This window comes from Pleurodeles waltl, chromosome 2_2 (genome assembly GCF_031143425.1).
Source record: "Pleurodeles waltl isolate 20211129_DDA chromosome 2_2, aPleWal1.hap1.20221129, whole genome shotgun sequence".
Lineage (NCBI taxonomy): Eukaryota > Metazoa > Chordata > Amphibia > Caudata > Salamandridae > Pleurodeles > Pleurodeles waltl.
Window position 1 is genome coordinate 639,930,433 of NC_090439.1, and position 19,922 is coordinate 639,950,354.

Below are 19,922 nucleotides of genomic sequence, written 5' to 3' on the forward strand. Positions count from 1 at the left end.
CCTGCTTGCAGACAGCAATAAAAATGTCAAGATAACTCTTGTGATTAATGTCCCTGCTAGAGAGAGATCAAACTTTTGTCTAGTTGCAGTTTTGATTCGCCATAAAGTAGCACAGAGGGCTGATATGCCTGCTGCAAAGAACAGATCTGTATTTTATGTGGATACTTGGGTGGATTAGTAAAGCCAGTCTTTACCAGTGCCTTAAAACAAATAAAATGTATGTGAGAGAGTGGCAATGTAGAGATCAGGGGCCCTTTTGCCGGGTGTTAGTGAGGGAATCCAAGGAGTATGTCATGGGTGGGGTTTGAAGTGGAGGTAAAAAAGATTTTCCCAACGGGTGTCACCAGATCTAATAAAGCTGGCCCTATACAGATGATATCCAGTTTCTGACCAAAGTAACAAAACAATCTAGTTCTCAGATGACTGGGCCACTAGCATCAAGGACCTGACCAACAACTGCTTCATGTCAATAAACTCAGAAATTTCGGTACTTTAATCGACCAAGGCTTGATACTGGAGTCACTAATCCAAAAGCCGTTTGAAATCGATTGCAATCTCTGAACTCTTTTCAGATATTCCCCTTCCCCAAGTAGCAGCTTCAAAGGTTGCAAATGCTTGGCCGTTGCTGCGTCCAAAACAACGCCACCTTATCCCAAAACCTGTGACTAATGTCCTGGATGTTAGTAGTGGAACAAATCAAGTTAAATGTGCTTTGTGTAACCAACAACTAGCTTGTAGTAGAGGCCTTGAGTTATTGTGGATAAATTGAATTGCACACTATGTCCACTCGAGAGCAGCATGCACATCTGATGCCGCCTTATTCAAAGTTCCACGAATGAGGACATTCCAGTGGGTGACAATTCATTCATCGTGTTTCCACCCTATGTATGGCATGCCCTCCCCCATAGCATAAGGACCAATATCGTGTTTAGAAGGAAACTAAAGGATTTCCAAAATTAGTACTTAAATCTGACGACTCAAATTATAACATTTAGCGACAAGCAATCTTGAGCGATTGTTCACAATAGATGTTTTGGTAACATAATATTACATACTACCGTAATGGATGCCCAGATACGGCACTCAGGTAAACTCCCTTCTCCTTTCTAGATCCTCGGGGATGCCCATTTTGAAGCTTCGAGAAATAAAGTCTTTGACCAGACCACCCATGGTTAGAGATGAAAGTAGGATCTTCAGGTAGAGGTGTGAAGGTTTATGGAAATGTATCAGTCAAACTGTGCATCCTGTTTAGCTCAGAAGTAGGTTTATAAGTTTCAATAAACCAAATACTAATAAAGGAAGCTGAAATCTGATTAATAATTAGAGTGTTTCAGACCAAATGATATTTTAGTGTTGATAGTATTTATCAATCCCGAGATCAATTTTTTACGTGAGGTAAATTATATGTGTGGTATGCAAGATAATCTAACATATTTTCAGTGCAGCTTGTGAGCAGATTCACATTGTGGGAATTATTCATCATACACAGACTGCCCTGCACTGCTACGCTGATATTAGCCAGGAATGAGTTATTAAGATTGTAGTAGGTCTCGGGTACAGGTCAGTGCCGTGACAGAACCACAATAATCTTTAGTACCAGAAACTGTAATGTGGGATAAAAGCATATCTTTTTACAGATCACATGGTGCTGACATTTAGGCAGGTTAGCTCACAGAAGAGGCCAAAAATCTAAAGTAATATAGCAATGAGAAACAGGCAAAATAATGTTGTTTTTATTGACAGTGCTGTGTTTGGTAACAGTCAGGTGGTGGGAGAAGTCTAATCATAAACTAGGACTATAAGGTGTACTGCTTTTGAATACGGTAGGTTCTGGAACCGACAAGGCCTTGTGGACGTGGCACAGATTTTGTGATGGGTCTTTCTCATCAATGAAGAGCCATCATGGAACTGTGTGGCCTGTTCTGATTTGGTTCTGTTTGTGTAGTTGCAGTATGATTCTGGGCGCATGGTTCTTCAGTGACTCGATAGGTGTCAGCATTTTTAGGAGGACTGGTGTAAAGGAAATAGAAGTATTCAAATACAGCTTCAGCTTCAAGCTTCAAGAATGAAGATGGACAAAGCATGGTCAATTACACGAACTTCAGCAAGGAAGTACTGCTTGGACAGCATAACGAGTGCCACCCGATTTCAAGTGAGAATAAAATCTGCTGAAACACTGCAGGTCCGATTAGCATCCAAAACTTCTGGGTAAAACCCAACCAATCAGACCAGAAAATACTGATTTCCCTGGTAACTCCTCCTTTCTCAGAGGCCCTCAGGGTTCCACGTCTAATCCCCATTAACATGCCTCCAGAGTTACCAGTGCTTCCGGTATTAGGAACTCTGGGTACTAATTTAACAGGGAGTTTGGCATGTCACATGAACTTGAATGAGAGGCCGAGAAACCAATAGTAAAGTCTAGCAGCCATATGTGTATTTTATGCAGCTTTTATACTTGTAAACAGGAATAGAATATTCTTTGCACAGTCTGACCATCAGCTTGTCTCTGTCATCTCCTGGAAAATTAAAACACAACGTGGCGATTGGTACGCACTTTGATAAATATAAATACTAGGCTGATGCATCGCCCCTGGGTTAAAGGGATGTGGGAATGATGTGGGAATGACTGACTTCACCAACTTTAAGTTTGTGAAGATACCACAAGGGCTTTGTCGTGGTAGCCTGTCACAGTTTTTTTTGTGCTGGGATGTAGTATTACCACATTTGTAATGTGTTTTTAACACATCCCTCAAAATCTGCAGTGAGGATAAGATATGCTGTAATATCTACACCTCACATTTATATCATGAGAATCTCGACTGGTTCCACTGCGAGCATTTTAGGTCAATGATATGTACATGTTTTTTGCACCCCGTCCTGCAGTACATAGAACCTGTTATTCTTGTGTTCCTAGATCTTTGGCATGCAGGCTCTCCTGCTCAGCTCTGGGGCTATTGTGGCTGCTGGAAGAGAACCTTTCAAACCAAGAAATTATGACCCTAAAAAGGAGTCCTTGCCAGTGAAACTGCCAGGAATTCCAAGGCGTGTGCTCCCGAAAGCAAGGAACAAACCAGAACCCAGGAACCGTAAGTTAGATTTACTTATGTTTTTTAATGTCTGTTCAAGCATCAGGATATCATCTTAACTTTATTTCGATCTACACACATATCATAAAAGCACTGACTTATAAAATCCTAAAGGTACATAAATGCTTATATATCCTTACATAATCTAATAACATCCCCACCCCAGCATTCGGCAAATTTTTTGTACAAAAAAGTGCTCACTCATGTTCCAATATAGAGACAGGCCAGGTTAAATAGATTTTAGGTAGATGCCAATGTATGACTAGCCTTCTAAGGTGGCGCATGGTAAACCTTAGCCATTTAAAGTGTCAGTACAATTATAGCTATGGAGAAAAATGTAGGGGTGCATAATTCATGAGTAATGGGTAATTACATAATGCAAGGGAATGGCCTAAAGCAGCAATTAACCTTGAGCCAAGGGTGGCTCCCAAAAAGTGCAATGCCTCTTGTGAAAGGTGACTAGCATTGGAGCAGGGGAGAGGACCACCTTGCCCCCATTAGTGATTCTCCTGGGATGCTCTAGCATAATTTAGGTGAACACACTTAGGGGCATATTTATACTCTGTTTGCACCGAATTAGCGTAGTTTTTTTTACTCTAATTCGGTGCAAAACTAACTCCATATTTATACTTTAGTGCTAGACCCGTCCAGTGCCAAATTTATGGAGTTAAGGTAATTTTTGGGACGTGGAAACCTACCTTGCCTTAATGAGATGTAAGTTAGGCATTCCCATACACAAAATGGCTCCATGGCCTTAACACCATATTTATACTCCTGTGCAAAAATGGTGCAAGGGAGGCAGGAGGGGTCAAAAATTGGTGCAAAGCTTGCTTTGTCCCATTTTTTAACGCCTGGGCCAGGGCAGGCGTTAGGGGACCTGTAGGCCTATTTCCATGGTGGCACACCATGGAATAAGCCCACAGGTGCCCTGCCTAGGCCCGAGGGACACCCCCACCCACACCTAGCGGGACAGCGGAGGATGGGGACCCCATCCCAGGTATGTATAGGTAAGTATTTTATTTTATCTTTTAAAATGCCATAGGGGGCCCTGAAATGGCCCCCCATACATGGCACAGGGTGCAATGGCCATGTCCAGGGGAGCCTGGTCCCCTGTGCTGGGCATTGGGGCGGTGGGCATGACTCCTGTCTTTTCTAAGACAGGAGACATGTGGTATGGATGGTTTTGGTCAGAAAATTACTCTAGGTAGGTTAGAGTCATTTTTCTTTACTCTAACCTGCCTACCGTCACTTTTTGGTGCAAAACCCCCTTCTTCCATACTGCCAGCCCCACCCGACTAACGTAATTTTTTTGACTCTAGCCTACCCCTTTGCACTGGCTTGCACCATTCCATAAATATGGTGCCCGGCTGGTGCACAGAAATGGTGCAAGCCGGTGCTAAACATTTTGGTGCAAAACTGCGTTAGTGCAGTTTTGCACCAAAAAGTATAAATCAGGGGCTTAGATGCCAGATCCAGGCTACCTGGAGGTACCTTGCAACAACAAACACCAACAGCCTCAGGGTGTGAGTTCGTAGAATCCAGGTGGCCACAAGGTAACTCTTAATACTCAGGATCATACACAGTGGCAATAGCCATCTTTTTCTCTAGGAGGTATATACTGGGCAAAAAAATAAATAAATAAGGTAGGTCTTCAAGAGGGCCTTGCACGCCGGGCACTCACAGCTCTTATGTTTGGTATTTACCCACTTTGCACAAAAGGCCATAATGGGTAAGGACTGATATCTAAATTGTAAAAACAGTTTCCTTGCCAGAGGGGTAGTGATCTCATAGATCGTGTCCTCGTACCTGGGGGACAGCTTAAATTCCAGAAACTCCAGGGTCAGGGTACCTGAGTGGGCGCATGAGTGTCTGAGCGGGTTTTTGAGTGGGTGCCTAAGTGTCTCAGTGGGTGTATGAGTGGCAGAAAGAGAGGGAGAGAGAAAGAGATCGAGAGAGACCAAGACTTTTTTAGGCTTTGATGTATGATAGACTTAGAATTTCATATTTTTGTTTAATTTAAAAATGAAAATGTTTTTTTCTTTAAAAAAAGATAACATCACCTTTTATTTTTTATTTAAACATTTGTAATTTTATTTTTTTTTAAAAGAGGGAAACAAGTCCAACTGGACTCAAACCCTCAGGACTCAGTGTAAAAGTCCTTGACTTTCAGGCTGAGCTATCTTTTTTTTACTTTTGAGTCCTGTTTTTTTGCCCTTTAAGCGCTATCTTGGTCCTTATATGTACTTTTATTTATTTTTTAAAATGTATTTCAAAACAAACCCTTTTCAGGCTATCTGGGACTGCAGGGAAAGCCTCAAGGCCTCCACTGTGTTCCCATTGCTTCAGTAACCAAGAAGCTGCTTTAAGCTGTAGCTTGGTGGTTGCTGAAAAGAGGACAAGGATGAAAGCTTCGGATTTTGACAGCAGGACCTGCTTTACATGTCCCGGTGTCAAAATCCAAAGTGTTCGCTGTGGCTTGGGTACAGTTTAACATTTCACATTTCCTTTTTTTCAAATCAAGTAAATCTTCCAATCATAATTTTTCTTATTAATGCAGTTTAAGAACGATGCAATTATCCCACTATGAGCCTGATTTATAAAGGTAAAGATACACTTTATGTACATATAAAGCTTTTTGGTATTCACAAACCATGTACAGAGTTTTATGACTCAGCACTCCCCATGCCTATGTGTGCAGAGTTCTCCACACCCAGAGACTCTGCAGTCAGGGCAGAGAAGTTGGCTTGCAGAGTCCTAGAACTCCACACATAGTTTATGAATGCCAAAAAATATTAAACCTACACACAACTGTAAGTTTGCCTTTGTGAATCAGACCCGCAATCTCTTTGTCCAATTCATAAAAATAGTCAGGAGTCACTACACATGTTTAATGCTAAAATCATATTAATGACTTATGAGTGTGGTCTGGAAGGTTTTCTTTGCATGGACTACATTATACATAGGTAACCATCTGTGAAGGCACACCTGCCCCCTACTTGGAAGCCATCTGCTTAAGTTCAGTACATGTACATATCATTTTGGCAGTCACCACTATGTAGTTATGGTTCAGCCACACTAGATGCTTACCAAATGCTACTAAGAAAGGGGGAGTATACCTTTTCACATTTTAGCTCCAAGAGGAAATTCTGCTCACAGCTCTGCTGAACAAATGTATGCCAAATTTGTCTTGAAAATAAAACTTTGTGTGCTTTTTTGTAGTTTGGTGTGAATCTGTTCATTAGTTTTCGAGATCTTGCCATTTGAAAAAAGAGCCAGGTTGACCTGAGAGAATTAACACTCTTGTGTAGCTTGTCAGTTGAAAAACCATTTATTGGTTAGCCTATAACCTTTGTGCTGTTTGGCGAATATGCACTAACTCGGCAGATGCTTAGGGCCTGATTATGAGGCTGGTGGTTGGAAGACCGCTAGCCTTGCAGTGGCTGTTGGACTGCTGTGGTTCTGGCCGTCCAACCACCACATTAGGAGGTTGGTGGCCAGGCCTGTCAACCTGCTGCTGTCCCCACCAGGTCCTCAGATCCCAATGGGCTGACGGTGGTCAGCGATGCCCTGCTAATTATAACCTTGTTCTCTGAAAGACTGTTCATGGTGGTTAAAATGCCATGGAAAGGCTGGCAGAGAAAAAGTGCAGGGGGCCACAGGGGTGTGGCTTGGTCAGTGCAGGGGTTCCCCTGCCCAGCACCCTCGAAATGCACACTGTCTGCTGTGCAGACAGTGTGCATTTCGAGGGTGATGGTGCCCCCTGCGTGTGGCAACATTGCCTCCAGCTCTATTAGGAGCCAGCGACAATGCTGCTGCCCCTTTCCCGCTGGGCTGTTTCCGCCATTCAGTTCAGTGGGAAAGTTGTAATGGGTCAGTGGGAGTATGACGGATGAGTGTTTCCGTCTGCCAAACTCCAAATCAGCCCCTCAGTATGTTCATATTGCTGGTATTTTCAAACTTGTGCAGATCCATCATGGGAGAGGTCCAGTTAAAAAGGCGAAAGGAAAAAATAAATATGAACTTGCTAATAACTTTGCCACTGTATGATAACTTTGGACAAATGTTGGCAGAAACATTTGAAACATTACTTTTCTATTAGTAAATCAAGTTTTGCCCCATGTATGAAGACGGGGCAAAATTAAAGGGTGAGCAATTGACATTTTTACTTTCTAATAACCTTGGTGCTGTTTGCTGAATCTGCTTTAAATGTGACAGACAGTTGGCAAGTTACACCCAGTGCAGGCATTTTAGGTTTTGTGCACATCTACTGGCCTAGGTCAAAATATTTTTGATTTATTAATACATTTCTTAATACGTTTGGCACTATTTGATTGAGCTCCATAACATTTGGCGGAGACCTAGCACGTTTGGTGCCGATCCAGTGCACGCTCAAAGTTAAAGGGGGAGGTCATATTATTTTTGAATTAGCAATATATTTTGCACCCTTTAATACATTTGCATACAGTTTGGCTTAGCATGTTGATTTGTGCATGCAGGTCAATCTTGAGGATGTGCTTAAAAGAACGGGGTAAAAGAAATGTCTATTTGCTAGTAAATTTATCATGGTTTGATGAATCCACATGAAATCTGGCAGACCCTAAACAGTTTTAGCTTCTAATGGTTGTGTCTAGTTCTGAGCAGATTAGTTGGGAGGGTTCAAAGGTAAATGAGGTGCAATAATAGTATAATTCACTAACTTTGGTATTGTTTGTTGAATGAAGTACACATTTAAAAAAAAAAATGTAATAACATTTAAAAAAAAATCACAGTTAAAAGTTATTTAAAAGTTAGTTTTGTATTTGAACATAAAACTAAAACAGCCTTGTGGTTTTTCAGTTATAGTAGGTAACGCACAACATTACTCATGCGACAGTGGGTGGGTAGATGTATGGATGGATGAACAAATAGTTTCAAGAATTCAAGTAGGTGGCAGCGAGAGCCTGATTCCAGGTATACCAAATGTGTGTATATATATATATATATATATATATATATATATATATATATATATATATATATATATATACATGCACTGTATATATATGATGATATGTAATTCGTCTCCTGTCATAAGTTTTCCTTTCATTAAATCTCTACCAACAGGAAATAAAATATTGCCTGCAATCCATGTTTAGTTTCAAATTAAAATATTTTTGCATTTATTAGCCATGACCAGTCAAGACATGTTCCAACCCTTATTACAACTGGGCTTTCTCGAGACATCATGGAACATGGTGTTCATTCTGACTGCTTATTTACACGTCATCACGATGAAATAGCTCTCTTTATTTCTTAAGACTAATGATATCTTATATCCTTCTCAGAATGGCTTTAGACCAGGAAGTAGTACAGAAATGGTTTTGAGAGCAAGACAGTTCAGCAGCCTTAATTCTTCTAGATTTGAGCGCACCCTTTGATACTGTCTCACATCCTGTCCTGAATCAAATGGTAGAAAAGACTGGCATCTCTGGGATGTCACTAAAATGGCTAGCATCTTTTCTTGGAAATAGATTTTTTTCAAGTGTGCAAAGAAACTATGTTGTCCAAAACCCACCTCCTAAAATTTGAGGTGCCCCAGGTTTCGTCACTAACCCCCATTTTGTTTAACCTGTATGTTTTTCCGCTGGCAGAGATTGTGAAGGCTTGCGATTCTTCAAATGTGTCATACACAGATGACACACAAATCATCATCTCCCTCTTTCCCCACATAGAAAAGACGTCTAACCAACTTAACGACTGCTTAAAGCATGTAGTAGACTGGGGGGCATATTTATACTTTGTTTGCGCCGAATGTGCGTCAAACATTCTGACACACATTCAGCGCAAACCTTGCCCCATATTTAAACTATGACGTCCGACCCGCGGACGTCAAAAAACCTTGGTGTGCTTCATTTTTGGAATGCAGGAAACCTCCTTGCGTTAATGCCGTTCCCGTCCAAAAAATGACTTTAAGGCCTGTGCGCCTTATTTATACTCCTGCGTCATTTTGATGCACAGGAGGGGGCGGGCCTTAAAAAAACGGCGCACAGCCTGATGTGCGCCGGTTTTTAACGCCTGGGTGAGGGCAGGCGTGAAGGGACCTGTGGACTCACTTCCATGGTCTCAGACCATGAAAGCAGTCCAGAGGTGCCCTTCCCTGTCCCCAGGGACACCCCCTGCCACCCTCACCCACCCCTGGAGGACACTCATAGATGGGGGGATCCATCCCAGGTAAGTACAGGTAAGTTGAGGTAAGTATTATTTTTTTATTTTTTAAAGAGGCAAAGGGGGGCCTAATTTGGGCCCCCCTACATGCCACTGTGCCCAATGGCCATGCCCACACCAGCGCTGGTTTGCATCAAAAAGTATAAATATGGGCCTGGATGTCTATGATCAGTCTAAAATTAAATGGAGAAAAGACGGAAGTGCTAGTGGTTGCAACAATCCTGCTCATTGGATGGAATTGAACTGGCTGGATTATCTCAGCACTCAGCCCAACGGTAAATCAGAGGTCAGGAGTCTGGGCTTTTGGATCAACAGCAGTCTTTCTGTGGAGGTTCAGTGCAAGAAATTAGCATCAAACTGTTTTGGCCCACTCAGAATACTGAGAAAACTGTTAAGATGACTGCCAGAACTTCACGTGGATTGGTTGTGCAAAGTCTGGTAATATCACAATTAGATTATGAAAACTCTTTGTATCTGGGGAGTCTCAAATCTGTCGTGAAAAGACTCCAGGTAATCCAAAACACCACAGCCCGGATTCTATTAAAAATCCCCAAGCACCAATCGGCCACAACAGCCCTGGCGACAGTGCACTGGCTTCCAGTATACAAAAGAATCCAATTTGTCACTCTGTCTTGCTCATCGAGCAATGGACAAGCAGGGGCCTTGGCAGATATAGAGATTAACATCCTACAACCCTATGGTAACTTTGCACTCCACAAACCAGCAACTGTTTGTGGTCCCTAGGATTAAGAAAACCAGGGGTCAGGGATGCTCATTTGCCTTCCTTGCTCCCAATCTCTGGAACACCCTTGTGGTGAAAGAAGAAATGTTGTGTCAAAACTAAGATTGAGAAAATTCTTGAAGACTGCACGTTTTAAGATAACCTGTACTCTTTGATGTAATGTCTCAGTGCTTGGAGGCCCTTCAAGTAGCCATGCGCTTTAGAAATCTACATGAATAACATAGAATAGAATCGAGATCGATAACAGAGCATTACATTCATCTTGACTGAAAACCTGGAATGGAAAATTACACCCAGGGTATTATGTGCATCATTAATGTATTGCCTCTTCAGATTTGAGTGTTTATAAGTCTATTTGTTACAAATTGACCATGGTACCAATCCTTACAAATGCATATTTCATGTTACTTTGATTCATTTCATAATATTTCAAGCTAAAACTACCGAAGTAGGTTATTAACATGATCTGACAGCTTTTGTTAAAATAAGCATTGATAATACTCTCAGTAGACTCATGACAAAATGTGGTACCTTAATGCTGATATGAAAGTTGTCATTCAACAGTAATTCAGTTAAATTGATGCATGGGTCCTCCCTTTCTTATTATTTTACTTTTTATTTGTGAGTAAGCAAAGAAGAGAGAACGTGTGAAGGAAAACCACCATGTATAATTCCATTAAATATTCAGTACAGATGTATTTTATAATACAGAATCTCCTAAAGACAAATAACTCATTTTGGTAACTGTGGACTCGGTTTACATTCCTTCTCCTCTTTCATGTAGCTGACGTGCCATTTCCTCGTAAATTTTCAACCCCTTTGATGACAAGTATGATAGAATTATATAATATAGTTCCCATTTCCGTAATTTCAGTTCTCAGTTTCCCCTCTTACTGATCTTCCTACTCTATTAATACATACATAAATTCATATGCCTACACAAATATTGCCTGAAATGGCATCGTACATGGATTCATTCATTTGGATTAACGCTGCTCCAGCATTCGTTTCTAAACCATGAACACTATGCTGCCCACAACCCGCTTGTGGCAGAGCATTCCACCACATCTACAGCCTAGAGTGCAATGCACAAAATCGACTTCTGTATGTCCCTGTCTCTGCCTTCTCTGTATCGTAGAATCTTGCCTATTGTTATCTTCAAATTGTTTTAAAGGTGTTACAAGTATTATTATTATTGCATCTAAAGTACTCTCCTCGCCTCCTGTAGACCATTACTCACTATTGAATCTTTCAATGATGTAGATCCCCAAAATTAAGATCAAGAGTATCCTGCCTAATTTGTCATTCAAAATTGAATTGGTATTACTATCTATCTATCGATCTAGCTATCTATAGGACCTCTTAAGTATAGCTATTTATATATATTTAAATCATGGCCTGTATTCTACCATACAGTCTGTGATGTGGGGTGGCTGGTGATCAGCTCGTCAGCCAGATATGATGCCCACCTTTAGATCTGCCTAATGCGATCACTGGGCACCTACCCAATTGTCACTTTAAAGACAGAACTAGGAAAGGGTAATATAAATAATCTTTCCTGCCTTTGTCCTGGTCAGAGTGATTCCACTGATTCAGCCAATATGTCAACATCATGTTTCATGCGATTTGTTTTCTTTGCTGGCCATTTGATTGCTTCCTGAGGCACAGCGTGCCCATTCTTCTGTTTTCAGCATCAGATAACCTTTAGGAAGATTAATTTACACCATTCAAAGAAGTTGTTAACTAATGAATAACGTTATTCACCTCACATACCATTATAATTATTATTTAAATACATTGTGTTAGTCAATTTATATAATTTCTCTGATGTGATAATTATTAAAGTAAATGTTAAACAGCAAAGTTATAGTTAGAATGTGCATATAGCATATTCATCATCCGTCTATTAAACCACAATTCCCTTTTTGTGGGTCTTCATTTTGACTTATGTAAGCAGTCTGGTCCTTGTATAATTTCGGTTTCATAGTGCAATTCTTAGCCCCTTTTTGTCCTGCAATTTTAATTCTAGGACGAGGGGCCAGATGTAGGTAGCTTGCAAATTGCGACTTGCAATTTGCGAGTCCGTGCGACTCGCAAATTGTAAGTCGCAATTTGGTATGCAGAAAGGTGTCTCAGACACCTTCTGCAACTTGCAATGGGGTCGCAAAGACCCACCTCATTAATATTAATGAGGTGGGTCGCAGTTTGCGACCCCATTGCGAGTATGGGCTCTCACGGGGATGGTGGCCTGCTGGAGTCAGCAGACCACCATGTCCGTGACTGCTTTTTAATAAAGCAGTTTTTTTTTCCATCTGCAGCCCGTTTTCCTTAAAGGAAAACGAGCTGCACTTGGAAAAAAAAACGAAACCTTTAGTTTCATTTTTTTCAGGGCAGGCAGTGGTCCATTGGACCACTGCCTGCCCTGAAAAAATATTTTTTTTTCCAATCACAAAGGGGAAGGGGTCCAATGGGGACCCCTTCCCGTTTGCGACTGGGTTACCATCCACTTCAAGTGGATGGTAACTGCGATTTCATTTGCGACCGCTTTCGTGGTCGCAAATGAAATTGCATTGCATTGCGAGTCGCAAATAGGAAGGGAACACCCCTTCCTATTTGCGAGTCGGATCCGACTCGCAAAATGCATTTTTGCATACCGGTGAGGCTTTTGTGCCTCGCAAACAGCGTTTTTCGCCGTTTGCGACTCGCAAACGCCTTTTTACATCTGGCCCGAGGTCCTGGAAGAACAATTCATGCCGCAGGATAAAAAGACACTTGCTTTAAAAGTTCGGAAAGAGTCAATGGACTGTTACATAAGTAACATAGGACATTACATTGGTGGCTACAGGCCTGTTTAAAATGCTGCTCACCACAATTACTCATAGTTGACACCTGAGCAGCAACTTCAGTACTTTAAAAAAAAAAGGTGATGATGTATTAAAAGACGCAGCTATAGCTTACGTGTATACCAATATGTGGCCTTCTACATTTCGTTACTGTCCTCTAATTTAATGGGTTAGAAAGTAGGGTTTTATTCTATGGCTCTTAGACCTAAATCCTAAGGGATTCAATTTTATATCACACTTTCTCCAATTTTAACCCTTATAATATCATCAATCAGAGTATTTGTAAAGTGCACTACTCACCTGTGAGGGTCTCAAGACGCTGGGGGGCTGCTCCTGCTCGAAAACAGCCATGTCTTGAGATGTCTCCTGAAGGTAAGTAGGTCCTGTGTGTGACGCAGGTGGGTGGGAAGAGTGTTTCACGTCTTGACGGCGAGGTGGGAGAACGATCTGCCACTGGCGGTCATTCTGTGGATGCATGGGACGGTGGCGAGGGCAAGGTCAGCGGAGCAAAGCTGTCGGGTCGGGGTGTAGAAGGAGAGCCGTCTGTTGAGGTATTCTGGTCCGGTGTTGTGCAGTGCCTTGTGAGCATGGGTAAGGAATTTGAACGTGATTCTCTTGTTGACAGGGAGCTAGTGTAGGTCTCTTAGGTGGGCTGTGATGTGGCAGTGGTGGGGGATGTCCAGGATGAGGCGTTGCGAGGCGTTCTGTAAGTGCTTCAGTCTTTTCTGGAGGATGGCTATGGTTCCTGCCTAGAGGGCATTGCCGTAGTCCAATTTTCTGCTTAGGAGGGCTTGGGTGCATTGCATATATAGTTATCATAGCATAACTATATATGCAATGCATGTTTGCTGTTTTAATATCACCTTGTATCTGTTGCTTAACTGTTTCGCCTGTAACAATTTTCTATGGTTGTTTTTGATTCAAGCATACTATAGGCTTTTGCAGGGATGAGCCTTGAGCTAATCCACTAAATCAAGAGTCACTAATAGCTACAGAGCCGTTGGTTCACTCCTAGTTTCAGATGTTCAATTCACGTTGGTCAAACACACAAAAGGTGATGGGAGGAATGCTTTCAATTTGTTTAACACTGACAATCACTTGGAGTAGCATCCTAGTTCCTTTGCCCACTCTGCCATCTCAGTTTGGATACAATCTGTGTTCCTTTTCCAAAGCGATATGGCATGGTGGGCAATGTACTGATGGGTTTGAATGCTACTCCGAGTGATTGCCAGTGGTTAGACTTATTGCAAGCATTTTTCTTTCACCTTTTGTGTGATTGATGAATTTATGTTGGACCAAATCACCAGTGGAACACTATAGATAGAAGAAAAAGAGAGGGCCAAAATGTGCAAATCCTGTTGTAAACAGACAAAGCTGAGTTAAAGGCTCTGGAAGGTGATTTCTAGCTCATTTTGGTACCTTGAATATTCCTAAAGTACAAATTTACGTGATGTGTGCTGTGAAATGTAAAAATCAACAGTCACACTTATGCTGTCAAAACAACATTAGGCTTTGACAAAAAAAAAATACAAAATATATTGAAGAGACATTACAAAGAGGTTTAATTTGGGAATAGCAGCATTCTGGATAAAAACAACCTGAACTATTTATGTAGGTTTAGGAAATGTACTCTTAAAATAAGCCTTTCTCTGTGGTTCACTATCACTTGAGAGAGTCAGTGATTTTCCTTCTATTTACTCCGGGCCTGTTATGGATATTTTGTGCACAACATTGATTAGGTGCAGCCATAGGCAGCTTGAGGGTAAAAGTAAAACTCACAAATGTTTGACAATTTTCAAAATGTATAATGCTTAATCTGCAGTTGGCTTAACTGGCCCAACCCCAAAGGCCTCCCATGAATTTACAAAGAGAATCCTGGCAAGCCACAGAGAACTCTGCAGAGGAAAATAGGAGCTCTTAAAAATCACATATTACCACTAGTATGCCTAGAGTCCCGCAACAGGCCAGAATTGTGTAAGAAATATGACTGGAAGGAGAACCTTGCAGCATCGGTGTTAGCTAAAAAAGAGAGAAATTTCCTAGAAAGTCAGGTAAGGGAGCTCAACCCAAGATAGTCATTTCCAATGCAATGTAACTCAATTTAAAAACAGAGGATATGAGAGGAATGAAAGTATGTCAATTAGAGCACTGGTTTCCCCTATCAACTGCCAAATATAGGTAAGTGGGGAAAAGTAGAGATTCCTATCGACAACTATCCCCTCTAATCTAAGGAAACTATTGCAATACGGTGGCCACTCCACTCCCATGCCGATTCTATACCCTATTGATCTGTCCTACACGTACTCGTATTGGGAGACCAGTCTTTCTGTCACCAGGTTCCTGTTAGTACATGCATCTTGCACAGTAGTTATAGAGGCCACATCCACTGATACCCTCTGGAAGTACTCTCAGCAATCATCAACTTATCTTCTGGGTCCACCTCTCAACAAAGGGAAAGCAGGGCAGGGATTAACATCTGCTCCTGGAAGCTATGTCCCCTCCAGCGCCTCTCTAGCCATTCCTGCAGAATGCCCAATAGTTAAAGCTCTCTTGGGCCCCACTTGCGGACCACGGTCAGATTGGCGGTCCATGTCATGGATGGCCGTTTCTGCTGCAGGTCGCGTTTTGAGCCGCTGCCTATTTTTCAGTCCACAGCATGACCGGTACATCCTTTTTTGGGAACTGCTTCACCCTGCGCCTGCCTTTTGCCCTTATAATCTCTCTTAGCTACTTTTTCTGTCTTTTTTTCTTGTTTTCTCTTTCTTTGTGGTTTCCCTCTTAGCCATCTTTTCTTCTTCCCAGGAGTCTGTGTTTCCTTCCCTGTATGCTTTGCTTCCTCTTTTACACCATGGCTATTTTTCCATTCACTATAATGTGGCTTTTCCCAATTCAAGATGGTGTCTTCTGAACCTTTTTCCGTGTCACTTCCTGGTTGCCAGTATATAAGCTCAGTTGATCTTCTGTTTCTTGCGTTGCAAACACTTCCGTTCTAGTGGAGCTCCTCGCTCCTGTATCCGGTGATTTTTTTGTACTTCTATTTTTCTTGTCTGCAGTTTTTGCTGTTTCCAGTTCGTATCATGCTTCTCTTTTTTCTCACCTCTTTTTTAGGAGTTCCTTGCTTTTGAGGTTTTTCCAAAGGATTGGGTTTTTTCCTCTGGGACTCCTCCTGGAGGTCACGGTCTGCCTGGTGTTACTCTATCAGAAGCACCGTGGCTACTGGAAAGGGTCTCCCTTACCTTGGTCAGTCCAGAACCAGCAAGAGACCAAGTGGTGCCTCAAGATTGGCAGATAACCGTGGTGAGAAGCATTCAGATCATGACAGATGGATGACAGCCGAACCACTTGACCTTCTCAAATGGTTTCTTCTCATGGTCCCCAACTTTCTGCTTTTCTGAAGTGGAATGGGAATCCGGTCCTTTTTTCTGACTTTTGGAACTGTACTGGATTTCCAAGTTCAGCCTTCTGCTGGGGACTTGAAACACCCTTCTGTTGGTCTCCCCAGGGCCACTTCTATGACACATGAGTGCTGAATTAGAGGTCAGACTATTTGCTAAGCTCACATAAATCAGTGAGCTTGGAATCTACTAGGTTCTGCCTCAACTCTGTGACACAATGACCTAAACTATGCTCTCCCATAACAAAGTTATAGAGTCTATTATAATCAATTACTTTTCACCTATTCACCCAACCCTAAACTGTCTTTAATGATCTGTCCACAAAATCTTCTCAGGACTGCTATAATTCCTATGGGGTGTGTCTAGACCTTCTAAAATATTTATCGGAAATAATACCAAAATTATGAATGAGGGCTGCCTTTGTGTAGGAGTGTTGTTCCCTATCTGTTTCAAACCCAGGTTGAGGATAGCATCACTCTCCTCCTGTAAAGGTATTTTACTCCTCGGAGTGGCCCACATTGCTCAAATCTAACTTAAGCATTTTTAAAGAAAGCTTACAAGCAGCAAACTAGTTATCTATATCTTCTTAAACTACATAGTTTGGCACAATACCTTTAGGAGGAGCAGGATATGGATGACCCCTCCTGGGTAGGTATGTTATTATCACTGCCATCTTCCTCTCATGACTCTAATACACTCCTGGCTTTCATATTTTCTGCTGCTTAGTTTCATGGCCACTTTGGCTTTCCTTAACACCAAGGTCAGACTTCTATCCTCCAGCAATAGAGGTGCTGCTGCTGTTTTTTTCTCAGAAGCCAGGGCTACAGTTGCATTTTATATCTAAGGGGACAACTTCATCTCTTCAAGATAACTGCTGAATGTCTTTCTACAAATACATCAGGATCCCTACTTCTCCTCTCAGCAGCATGGGCAGCCACAGCCTTTTTCTCTTCAATAAAAGAAGCTGCCTTTTTCACCTTCAAGGCAAGAGTAGCCAGTTGCATTTCTATGTTCCTCTCAGGTTTTGTGAACCCATTTCCAATCTGTGACCTTCCCTGAGCCTCAAAAGTTAAAAGAAAAAGGTAAATGGGAGGTTGCTTTTGTCTGCCACATCTTCTCCCCAAACTATACTGTTAGCCAAAAATTTTGTGATGATCCATAAGGGTTCCTAACGTATGCTAATTGTATAGAGGAAAGGACAACTATTTCTAAAAGGTTTTGTTTTACAGGGATCACCTGAGGTATTCTTTTAAGGTTGAAAGGACCCTCGCCTATCAAGGTGGCATGCTTCATCACTGGACCCTGCTCCACACTAGGCAGACTGTGCAATGCCCTCAACTGAGGACTCTTCTGTGGATATCTTTTTCCTGTCCTTGATGGGTAGTAGTGGATAAGTGGTGATAGCCGGTAGTGACTGCAGTGAGCGATATTAAAATTGCTTGTACATAGCCAATATGTGCTCCTTTTATTCTTCATTGCTAATTCATAGAAATATTGATGTGGACCAGTTGAACATCAGTTATTATTTTGTCCTTGTATCTCGTCTAATTCTTTCACACCTTGCTGAACACAGTTCTTAAAGAATCTCTGCTCACCCTGGTAGTAATGACACAAACAGCATAAAGTTCCCCAGAATATTGCATGTTGTGTTCAAGTAATACCAAACAGTTTTAAAGTTCTTGTAAGGGAAAGCAGAGACATGCCTTTTTTTTGGCAAACACATCAAATCACCACAAGGTACCAAAACATGTCTGGGACGTAGGCATGGTTTCAGGCTTACTACAATATACTGAAGTTCAGGAGAGCTGAGTGGGTCAAATTGATTAAAGTGTTTGCTTTATTTTCTTCAATTTCAGTTCTTCAGTAGGTGAGCCTAATGATCTAGAGATGGTGAAGGTCCATCTAAGCTGGTTATATCATTGTTGACCATTGCTGAAGCATTCACATTTAAAAATAAAAGCTCTGAGCAGGACAAACCAGTATTCTATAGTTGTTGAGGTTACTTTGCCTCTGGAGTAGATCTGCCTCCTCCTTAACTCAATGTGTTACCTTTGAATGCTGTCACTTTTTTGATTCGTGAAATTCCAGGGCAGGGCATGGCTAGAAACTAACTGGGCAGTGCTCACACAGTCTAGTACCTTCACTCCGAGATCAAAGTGAATCATTTTTTTGCAGCTGAAATCTCTAAGCCTTAATATCTGGCCAGCTGAGAAAGCATCAGCACTTTGTCCTGAGCCTCCAAAAGTGGAAAGATGACTATGGGCCTGATTTAGAGTTATGAGTATGTGTTACTCCATCACAAATGGGATGGATACCCCGTCACCCGTATTAAAAATGCTTTATATCCAATGGCACTTGTAGCATGGCAGATGGGAATATCCATCATGTCTGTGAAGAATAACTCATCAGCCAAGCTCTAATTTAAGCTCTGCGTCCCAATCAGTTCATGCTGCTAGAAACCACAAAACTAGTAATGTTACATAATGTTACTTCATTGAATATATATTCAGTTAATCTTCATAATCAGTTTCCACTTATCATGAAATATAAATGTAGTACCTTATCCCATTTGCGTCCCTATCAGCATATATATACATAATGAAAATCCCTCCAGTATTGGACAAATTCTTTCTGGTCTAAGGATTGGATGGGTGTTCTCGTGTTTGATCCTTTCTGTTTGGTAAACACCCAAATGAGGTTGTGTGCTGCTCACTTCTGGCCCTTCTCATTAACATGCATGTGATATCACTAGGAACATCACATACATATCAGATGGGCCCGTAAAAGATTCTTTAGCCTCTCCCAGATCCATGGAAAGATAAAGCTGGTCAAAGGACAGTTCCCAACTTCTCTCTGGACATGCCCACCAGCTTAAGCTACTTTTTCTATTGTTGGGTGGGAGGGTTTTGAGAGAGGGGGTGAGAAGAGGAGCCTATCCACTCATATCCTCCCCCAGAACCCCTCCCACCTCATCAACAGAAGAAACAAACTAGGAGATGAGGACTATAAGATCGTTCATGAATTCTCTCCCCTTCCAATGCATGATTCCTGATTCAGTTTTTCCAAAGGTACTTCATCTGCCAATGCTTCTTTGTCCAGGTTAAGCAATGAAAGAGGAAGAATATGTGTATCCGTGCCCCATCAAGGATCCAGATGCTGTTTGTATTTTATTTAGCCTAAGAACAAAATCCAAACAGTGCCAATATTAGGGTATACTAACACATACAAATACATATTTGACTATCTTAAATGTATTTTTTTTTACTTTTTATGGAAAATATTTTGAGTTTTAATACATACTCATCACTGGTCATTACTATGCCAAAAACTGGAAAGAAGCAGCCATGGCCCATGAAAAAATGGGTTTGCCTAGTATTTAAGTATCTGTCAGGAAAGACAGCTTAGGAGAACACACCAATATTTAGCAAGCATATGGAAAACAATTAAAGATAAGAAACGTCAAGATATACATTCTTAACTTCAACTCAAGGCAGAATGGATTTAGTAAGATGTAATTGCAGCAAAAAAAGATTTGTAGTACAAGAGACCATATCACTCAAGAAAGTATAGCAAAATATTAGTTGAGAAAATTTTGAAAATGTGCATGCAATAACATAAAAAGTTAAATCAATGTCTTTAGATTTTTTAAACA

General features: G+C 41.4%; 1 protein-coding gene across 3 annotated transcripts in view; it reads left to right on the top strand.

Moving 5' to 3' along the window:
• Positions 1-19,922, top strand: part of LOC138282511 (oxygen-regulated protein 1-like) — an 896,912-nt gene that overhangs the window by 242,964 nt on the left and 634,026 nt on the right. For all 3 annotated transcript variants that reach the window (XM_069220189.1, XM_069220190.1, XM_069220188.1), the window contains exon 3: positions 2,915-3,086. In XM_069220189.1, coding sequence (XP_069076290.1) covers positions 2,915-3,086 — 172 coding nt within the window. The remainder of the gene's footprint in view (positions 1-2,914; positions 3,087-19,922) is intronic.